Genomic DNA, 10,728 nt, shown 5'->3' on the forward strand with positions numbered 1-10,728 from the left:
ACACAGAACAGTGTATAGACGTCTACGCTATTTTCATTTTTTATCCCACTCTTTCTTTTCCCCACTGGGTCCATAAATCTGTTTATATCTGTGTCTCCATTCCTTCCCTGCAAATAAGCTCATCAGTATCATTTTCTAGAATCTACATATATGCATTAATGTACAGTATTTGTTTTTCTCTTTATGCTTTAGTTTGTTGGACAACTGACACATCTGATATTCTAGTGATAGTGACTGGAAGGGAGTAAGAGGTAAGAGGAAGCTTCTCTGCATTGTGTAATTGTTGAAATCCCTTCTACACATTAAAAAAAATCCTCTATTAAATGTCAGTCCACCTATTTGAAGAAATATTTGTTTGCTTGTTTATTCTTTTTGGGGCATTCCATCCAAGCTGCATTTTTGTCTCCAAACATTGCTTTTATAGACACAGTAATCTCCATGATTTTACTACATTGTGGGAGCAATTACAAGCCCTAGCCCGTCTGTCACAGGAGGAAAAAAAGTAAATTACGTGAATACTTAGCCAAGTCCTTATTAGTTCTAAATGGAGAAGAGTGAAAATACAACCGGAATATGTGGGGAAACATCCTCCATAGAGTGCCAGTTCCTGTGGAGCGTTTTATCTTATTTTTATCTCTTTATATGCCATCTAGTTAATCTCTATTTAAGTCTAAAGATAATTAATTCTTGGTGATTATGTTTATCTGTTCTTCCCTTTCATGCTTTCCTTCCAGCTGAGAAAAAATAAAACAAAAACAAAAGATTGAATTTTGTGGAATTTCCCCGTGTTGTGGCTGAATTACGGAATTAAAATCCTGTCGCAAGTAGGCTCCTGAGCCTTAGTCTTCCATTGGTATGGGAAGAGAACCCACTATTAGTTGGATTTCTTTTTTTCTTGCACTTCATTCCTTTCACCAATAATAGCTGATAATTCCCCAAACTAAAATATATGGTTTTCTGTTGATTTCACAGTATTTCTCCGAGTCTTGAGTGTGGCACTGTGCTTTGTCTTCCTTTGATGAGTTATGATACTATATTTTTGATACATTTTTTCCTGGTTACATCTTTAAGTGTGAGGGGAGAAAAACATGAGACCTAGGTCAACATCGCCATCTTACCATAGAAGTCTCTTTAAATTGATTTTAAAAATTACATTCTTGGCAAAAATCTTCATGTGGTAATTTTGAAGTCAATTTGTATCAGAAAAATGCTAAAAATCCTAGAGTATGTCAGATATCTGGAAGCTGCATTAATTATATTAAGTCATTAAAGTATAATGACTAAATAATTAATGAAAAGCCTGAGGGATTATGAAGGCTTAAATCAAACTCTACATTTTCTTAACAAAATATTGTCATAGGCACTTTGAAAGTTTTACTATGCAAACTATATATATATATAAACTATAGAGATTTTAAAAGTTTTATTATATAAACTATACAAATATATAAATTCTATGTAAATTGGTGATTTTGTAAAAGATTGTTTACTGCATTACAAAACATTTAAATCCGCTGATCAAACCTTAGTTTTTGAGCAGTTACTTGCTATTTTCATTTTCATAACACCAATAGTATATGAGAGTGTATTTGTTTTAACTGAGGAGAAGAAAATTAGTCATCATCTCCTGATAATTTCAATGACTGACCAAGTCATAATGTTTGGTGTATATGAACACTATGCTTTCAAGGTGGGGATTCAGTAAGTTTTATTTATTTGCTTGTTTAGTTTTATATAAATGACTCCCCTAAAGAGATTTGGAATAATCATACAGTATAAATATAAATGATAAATAAGCACAGTACATTGACATTTAGGTTAAGCCACAAGCTGGTAATTAATGAAATTTACACAAGATAGATAGATGTCACTTTCAAGAACCAGGGCAGGATAATGGAGGCACTGAGCTCTGCACGTCTCAGCGACTTTTCCACTAGTTCCCTCCCCTCCTCTCCTTTCCTCCTTAAAGAAGCACTTAAATATTTATACTAAGTCATGTCTGATGGGGGAACATGAGAAGGATGAATAAGACATTGCAACCGCACAAACAGGTCTTCCAGGTTTCTCCAGAGAGCAGGTGGATAAATATAAATGGAAACAGCCTGGCCTTCCCCACCCTAGTGATGTGGACACACTTACCTTTACTGACGCTCTTTGCTTTTTCACAAGGAGGCAAGTTACTATCTGGTTCCCTTGATTTCAGTAAGAAGACATTCTTTTATTATCTTTTTTTATAAGGTTGGTCTCCCAGTAATGATTTTTCTCAAAATGTCTTTATTTTGCCATCAAAGCTGAAAATTCCCTTTTACGTGGCATGTAATTGTTTCTTCTGTTGCTTTTGATGTCTTCTCTCTGTTGCTTCACTCTGATGTGTCTACATGTGAATCTTCATCCTACTTGGAGTTGGCTGAGCTAATTAGATATGTAGGTCTATGTATTTTATCCAATGCGGGAATCTCTAAGTCCTGAGAGGAGAAGCGGAGGTGCTGACAGGCCTGATGGGAAGGAAAAATCTTAGGATCTGCTTAAGAACACTCAGGAGCAGGTGTTTGTAATTGGAGCTAATAACTAGATCCATGAGTTCAAGAAGTATTCAATACACAGAGGCTGAAAAGGCCAAAAGGAAACAGTGGAACCACAATAAGAACCCAGAAACTAGATCAAAATCCACTTCGTGGAAACCAAGCAGAGTCCAGAAGACAGCAAACCCTCTCTTAGGCTACATTACTGTCCCAGTGGAGTCACTCCACACCTGTACTCGGAGAAGGAAACAGTCCAGACTTAATATTTTACACTAGAAAGATGGAGTTATCCTAAAGCAAGTAAAATAGATATGGATAGACATAGATATTTCATATAAAGGAAGCATATATGATAATATGCAATAGTCACCATTGAAAGTGACAATTTTAAAGAGAAAATACAAGCTTAGGGTGTAAGAAGAGCTTATGAGCAAGGATAAATCAGTCACTAGGAAATAAATAAGCTATGTTTTCTTTGCATATCTGAATACTAATATGTAACTACTTACATCTTTGTCATAGATATACAAGTATTAGTGAAGTAATCTCTAAATATTTACTGAGGAATAGAATAAAAGGGAAAAACCTAACAGAAACTCTTAACGGAGCTTATGAACTGAAAGTTTCAGTATTTAAATAAACAAATTCTCCCGAAAACAATTTATAAAGATCTAAATTTCAGTAAAATGGCTTTAAATTTAACCTGAAAAATGAACAATTCATCTGTTAAGAATATCTTGAAAAGCATGTAGAGAAAGGAAAGAGTATTTGAAAATGAATTCTATTTTATATTAACATTTGAACATAGTTTGTAAATAAATTGAAATATGATTTAAAACATAACAAGATTTAAAAATACATTATATGTTGCTATATAATTTATATATATTCAGTCGTGTCTGACTCTTTGTGACTCCATGATCTGTGGCCTACCAGGCTCCTCTGTCCATGGGATTCTCCAGGCAAGAATATTGGAGTGGGTTGCCATGCCCTCCTCCAGGAGATCTTCTCGACCCAGGAATCGAACTTGCGTCTTTTAAGTCCCCTGCATTTGCAGGTGGGTTCTTTACCATTAGCGCCACCTGGGAAGCCCTATCATAAATTGAGCAGTGTGTATTTACTTTGAAAGTAAGAAGATACCAGTACTCCTCTGGCAGTCCAGTCGTTAGGACTCTGTGCTGACAATGCAGAGTATGCAGATTTGATACCTGGTCAGGGAAATAAGATCCCACATGCCAAACAATATGAGAGAAAAAAAAAGTAGGCACCAAACCAGAGAAACTTTAAAATAAAAATAAAACAGTATATTACACAATAAAAGTTATCATAAGGTATAAGAGAAAGCTGTTTACTGTTTTTTATTCTTCTTGTTTTGTTATGAGGCTACCTTAGGAAAAGATGGCTTCAAGAAACATTCCTATTTATGTGTTATATACATCACTATAAGTGTAAAATACAATTTTCTATATAGAATGAGCTAGGGTTTCTATAATATACCTATCTTGAACTCGGCCATGAAATGTAGTGAAGTATCCGTTTTTAAAATGTAGTGAAGCATTCATTTTTAAAAATTTTACCTGATCATTATTTAACATTCATTCACTAAATGAATTAGACTCTTCCATACTATATGGAAAATAGTATTTCAACCATATTGGTTTTTTATTAGCATTTTATACACTATTATATTTCCACATGAATGTCTTTACAGAATGCTGAATTATAGACATTTTTTGGTGTGTTTTAAGAAAGAAACAGAAATGAACACATTTGCCTCTATTTTTTGCTTTCTAAAGTGAAATTATTTAATAAATTCATCTAATTTTTGAGAAATAAATGTATCTATAAATATGCACATATATATATCACATACATACACACATGTATGTTATATATGCATTCATAACTACATATATACATAGACTGAGAGGCAGATGTATCTGTAGATGAAGTCAGAGAATTTTATAGAAGGTATTTAGAGAGAAAATTTTTTATGAGACTAGAAAGAAAGAGTAGATTTTTTTTCTCCTCAGGTTAATAAATTTGTTTCCTATATGGAATCAAACATTTTTTAATATGATTTAATTGGTTTTCTTCATGCAAAGTGATTTAAGTATTCTTTTAATTGTATTGTTATTGGGATACATCTTAAAAGCTTATTTCAAAAAGTCAACTAGTATAGGGATGACTAATAACTGAAAACAGTTCTAATTTAAGATGTTCTGAAGAAATATAATTTAATCCTCCAAGAATAGGTTCAAGAAAAGTACTTGACTCCTAGCGACCCCATGGACTGCAGCCTACCAGACTCCTCCGTCCATAGGATTTTCCAGGCAAGAGTACTGGAGTGGGGTGTCATTGCCTTCTCCGACATTTATCATTATGTTTCTTAACTTGCTTAACAGATTATATTGTCTCTCCAGACTATGTAGTTTTGAAGGCCATCTTGAATAAATCTGCAGATCCCACCAGTCTGTGGGGAAGCAGTTTTATTTGAGATCCACAGAAGAAGAATGCTGTCAAATGAATAATGTATTTCTAAATTAGAAATCCAGACTTTGACCTCATTAAATTAATGACCTCATGTATACTTCCTAGTTCTTCCATCAGAAAGACAACTTTGAAAATAGAGGAATTTTGATAATGATGAGCAAAATACAGAATTTATTTTCCAGAGGAAAATAACAATAGCCTTCAAATTGGAAATTCCAGTCCCTATTTGGATATAGGATAAAGTGGCTTCTGGCTGCAGATGATCTCTTTCCATCAGACAATCACTGAAGCTGATTTTCTTTCCCTCAATTGTCTCAACATTCTTTGGTGTTTTTGTTCATGGAGATATTGGTTAATGATGAGACGAGCCCTTCCCAGGGTGAGGAGATGAAAACACTTAGAAAGTATGGTGGCCATGCCAGTAATGTTGAGATTCTGGAGACACTGGGAATGCAGTAGTCAACACTCTTCTTCTATGTCATGGCCAAAATGGTGGTCTCAGGAAGGGATTATTAGACCCTGACTATATTGCCAACAAAAGTAGCCCTTTCCTTCTATTTCCTCCCCTAGATTCTCTTCCCTCTCCTCCTCCTTTCTCTTTCCCTTGCTCCTCTTTCCCTTCATTTTTCTTCCCTTAGCTGATATATATAGCCCTTTCATATGCTGTGGGATTTAGTATCCTTAGAACCTAAAAGGATCCTTATGACACAGTCTCGTATCTGCTTGGTTTTCACTCCATAGACGATAGGGTTCATAGTGGGAGGCAAGAGCAAATAAATATTGGCCACAATGATGTGGCATGATGGAGGAATCCTGTGACCCCCAAAGCGGTGAGAAAAGAAACAAAAGAAGGCTGGACTGTAGGAGAAAACTATAGCACAGATGTGGGCAGTGCAGGTACTGAAGGCCTTCCACCGAGCTTCTGCTGAGGAGAGGCTGACCACCGCCCAGAGGATCATTGTGTAGGAGACTGAGATGCACAAGATGTCAAAACCCCCAATCAGGAGGGCAACCATCAGACCATAGATGACATTGATCTTGATATTTCCACAAGATAACTTGGCTACAGCCATGTGGTCACAGTAGGTATGGTGTATTATATTGCCTCTGCAATAGGGTAGTCTTTTGATGATGAAAGTCAAGGGAATGACAAGCAACACACCTCTCAGGAAAGTGACGAGCCCTGCCTTTGCAATAATAGGATTGGTGAGGATAGTTGAGTAACGCAGAGGGTAGCAGATGGCCACATAGCGGTCTAAGGCCATAAGCATAAGCACCCCAGACTCCATCCCTGTGAAGGCATAGATGAAGAACATCTGGACCAGGCGTTCATCAAAGCTGATTTCCTTCAGGTGGAACCAGAAGATGCAGAGGGCTTTAGGAATTGTAGTAGTGCACATGACAAGGTCAGTTAGAGAAAGCATGGCCAAAAAGTAATACATGGACCTGTGCAAGGAATCCTCATATTGAATGAGGTAGAGGAGTCCACAATTACCAACCACAGCCACAACATACATTGTGCAGAATAGCAAAGAAATCCAGAAATGCCTGTCCTCCAGTCCTGGGGTTCCAGTAAGAATGAATGAAGCTGGTGTCAAGTCTGTTTGGTTCAGAATTATCATGATCAAGTTGGTATAATCATTAAGCAGCTAGTAGGATTTTCGTGGGTTTCTTTGTTTTCTGTTTTCCATCCTTCAGGGTTAGAGGTGGAAAAGGAGAAAAATCTTAGTTGTACTCTTTCACTCTCGACTTCTTTCAGCGAAATGTGCATTTTAATATCAAATGATCAAATTCTTAAATGCAGTAGAATACTTAAATAAGTTCACTTTAACTTTTCACTTTCATGCATTGGAGAAGGAAATGGCAGCCCACTCCAGTGTTCTTGCCTTGAGAATCCCAGGGACGGGGGAGCCTGGTGGGCTGCCGTCTATGGGGTGGCACAGAGTCAGATACGACTGAAGAGACTTAGCAGCAGCAGCAGCAGCAATGATAAATGTTATTTTATAAGCACAGGATAAAAGAGGGGGAAAGTACTTATTTACAGTCTTATTTCCATCTGAGAATGAAGTCTACATTCACTTTAAATTTTTCACAAATTAATAATTAGAGAGACAAAATAAAATAGTAATTTACATTAATATTACAGAAGTAATATAAATTAAATAGAATAAAGAGAAATTCAATTTTTACTCTGATCCCTCTCTAACCAACTAACAAGAAAACACATTTCTTACTTTGATTCAATTTATGTGAACTCATTACATTTTAATTTTGCCCAGTTTTCCCCTACTACTTCCATTTTAAAATTATACCAAAAAACCACCCCAAGTCCTAAAAGACCCCAAGTCTTTTCCACTTTTAAGAATAAGACTTGTGTAATGAATTGTCAACATTCACTTTTTCCTCTTTCTCAAAACAAAGCCAGCTTAGGTATTTTCTTTCCTACCCATTACCTGGAATTACTTTAGTGACTTCACCATTGCCTTCTAGCTTGAATTGAATAGGTTATTCTCCATTCTCATCCAATATTACCTCTCAGAAATATTGAACATAATTCATTCATTCCCGATGCCTACAAATACATTTTTTTACTTCAGAAACATTAAAAATTTATTGTTTTCTTCAACTTTCACAATCACCAGTATACAGAGTAGCTTTGGATATTTTGGCCTTGCTCTTTTTTCTTATGGGTTTTTTTGTTTGTTTGTTTGTTTGTTTAATGTGGACCATTTTAAAGTCTTCATTGAATGTGTTACACTATTTATTTATCTTTTATTCCTTTTTTTTTTTCCCTTGTCTCCAATGTATGTGGAATCATAGTTTCCTGATTAGGGATCGAATCTGCACCGCCCCCCCACCCCCCTCCATGTTGGAAGGTAAAGTCTTAACCACTGGCTGTCAGAGAAGTCCCTCTTTGCCTTGTTTTTGATGTTAATAAGCTGAAGTCTGAAATTCCTTGTTAAGTATGATACAACTTGGGCTTTTCAGTACATAACTTTTATTTAATCAAAAAGTTTTCCTCTCTTTAAATTTGTTTTTATTATAAATTGACATAGAAATTTATAAAATGATTTTCCATAATTTCTATAAATATTGGATAATTATGATTTTTGATCCTTTTTTAATACTGTAAAGAAATATTTAACTTTGCTAAATTAAATCAAAAATATATCATTGGAATAAACATTCTTTGATTATTTATTTGGTTTTAGAGCACTGTTACTGGTTAACTTTTATTTATAAATTTTAATATAAATTTATGAAGAAACTACATCTATAACTTGTTTCTATTGATATATGTTACTTGTACAGTACGCACCTTTGACCTTATAAGTGCCTTGCAAATAAATTGTATGTCTTTCCTATTTTAATATATCTGGTCATACTTTGTATAATTCAAGAATAAAGAAACTTGTTCTTCAGTAGAGAGAAACAATATAGATCCATTGTTTTTGACAGCATACTTGCTTGTTAGGGGAATGCAGTGGATTGGAGAGATTTGAATAGGAGGTTGATTTCTTTAATAAGTTTTCCTTGCTTATGTTTTAATCCTTTTGTGTTATTTTTTGTTTTCAAATTCATTAGCATATAGTATTTGTAATGTAAACATTATTTTAGGTTGAGTGCATGCTATTCATTTCTAATAATCTTTGAAGGTCTGAATTTGGTTTAATTGTATCTCATTTCTAATTTCCCTTGATCGATTTTTTTACAAGAAATATATCTATTTGAATATTTTAAGTAAAAAAAAAAAGAAAAGTACTTGAAATTTTTATTGTTTCTAACTCTTCAAATATTTTAAATTAGTTCTGTTATCCTTGAAAAAATCCTAGAATATATGACAAACAGTTCACAGCTGATACAAGACAGAACATGAATATAAAAATGAAATGAAAAAAAGTGCTTCCATGCCCTTATTTAAAAATACAAGATCCCATTATAAGTATTTCATTCTATAAAAGTAAATTAACTTAGCAAATGGACAGGCTGAAATAATTCTGGAAAGGCATATGAAGAAAACTATACTATAATTACATTAAAAATAATTAGTCTGAAGATGAAGAAAAAGAATAACTTATCTGTGATTAAGTGAAAGATATTAATGACATTAATCTATTCCCTATAAAATATGTTGATTTTTGAATGTTGTTGTATATCTCTACACAATAAATTTTAATTCTAGCCTTACATAATCTGACATCAGTTCATTTTTTCCTGAGTGTTTTGAATTGTATACATTTAGAGCTGTGTGTGTGTGTGTGTGTGTGTGTGTGTGTGTGTGGTGTTGTGGGGAATTAGAAATAGGAGATAAATAGAAAAGAGAGTCAGTGCTTAGCTGATATTTAAGTATTTTGTGTCATTGTGGAAATCACACCCAATTTCTATTTTTTTTAAATAAACAAAATGAGCTTTTCCAGGACCTATATTTTTAAATATAGGGGTGTTTTTGACCAATTTTATTGTCCCTCTCCAACAATGTGCCTCCTAAAAATTTCTCCTCTCACAATTCCTCCCACATTTCCTATTGTTCTGGAATGATCCATAGTAATCCTTTTCTTCTAACACTTCAACACTTTCCAAATATCTAATTCTTTTTAATTCTCCAAAACAACACTTTACTATGTGACATTTCTGTACTATAAATCCTTTAGATAATTCTGACTTTCTGACCATAACCTTTACGTTAGTCATATTACTTTCTCATTTTCATGCTACTTTTAGATATATTTCCATATTTTAAGTTCTTTTCAGAACATTTCCTAATATTTATTTTCTAGCCCCTTTACTCTGAAACTGAAGTCGCTCGGTCGTGTCCGACTCTTTGCGATCCCATGGACTGTAGCCTACCAGGCTCCTCGGTCCATGGAACAGGCAAGAGTACTGGAGTGGGTTGCCATTTCCTTCTCCAGGGGATCTTCCCAACCCAGGGATCGAACCCGGGTCTCCTGCATTGCAGGCAGATGCTTTACCGTCTGAGCCACCAGGGAAGCCCCTTACTCTAAATCTCCCTAAACTCCTAAGTCTCCACATCACAACAATACCTATTAACAGCTACTCTGCACTCATCACTGACCATGATACCTGAAATTTCATACCTGAAATTCCTAAATCAGTCTTTTCTCTTCTCTCAGTAAATCTATCAAAAATTAATCAGGTATTTTTTTTTTTCTTATAAGTCCTTATTCTCTAAGTTTGCCCACCTCTCTAGCTTTTTAGCCAAGACTTGATATATCAACTGCTGGTCAACTCACTACAGCACTGATTTCTATCTTCCGTATGTACTTCAGCTAATAATTCTTTCTTGTTTTGATACAAGATGTAGACTAAGAAACACTCTATATCTCCTCTATGTGTTTTTACAGGCAATAGCCTGAGGATTTTAAGGTCAAAAAGCATCTAGACTCTTAGCCCTTCTCTCAAGATAAGGAACTCATCATCAGCTGATAGGTTCAAGCCTGAGAATGTAAAGACATCAATTCTGATGGCCATGACCAAGAGTCCTCTCCATCATGTCTGGAATTTACTATCCAGGAATGGTTCCTACAAGTGGTACATCCTGCATGCAACTGGAACGAGTTATTTGTAAGACAGTCATTGCAGTTAATAGTGGCAATACACAGAATAATGTTCTACATCCACGTCTTCCTCAAATGTAGATCACACAACTCTGAAATCCTGGGAGATTCCAAACTCCCAGAAGCCTTTTCTAATA

The 10,728-nt window shown here is 34.8% G+C and overlaps 1 protein-coding gene across 1 annotated transcript; it reads right to left on the bottom strand.

Annotated features, from left to right (window-relative positions):
* Positions 1 to 3,942: 3,942 nt before the first annotated feature.
* On the bottom strand, positions 3,943 to 10,174 carry LOC147345869 (olfactory receptor 52N4-like). Its single transcript, XM_086372140.1, has one exon. The coding sequence runs from the start codon at positions 6,635 to 6,637 to the stop codon at positions 5,672 to 5,674; it is 966 nt and encodes a 321-aa protein (XP_086228266.1). The 5' UTR covers positions 6,638 to 10,174; the 3' UTR covers positions 3,943 to 5,671.
* Between the last annotated feature and the right edge of the window lie 554 nt (positions 10,175 to 10,728).

The sequence above is a fragment of the Bos grunniens genome, chromosome 24 (assembly GCF_055505025.1).
Source record: "Bos grunniens cultivar Pamir isolate PY7600 chromosome 24, Bosgru_T2T1.0, whole genome shotgun sequence".
Taxonomy (NCBI): Eukaryota; Metazoa; Chordata; class Mammalia; order Artiodactyla; family Bovidae; genus Bos; species Bos grunniens.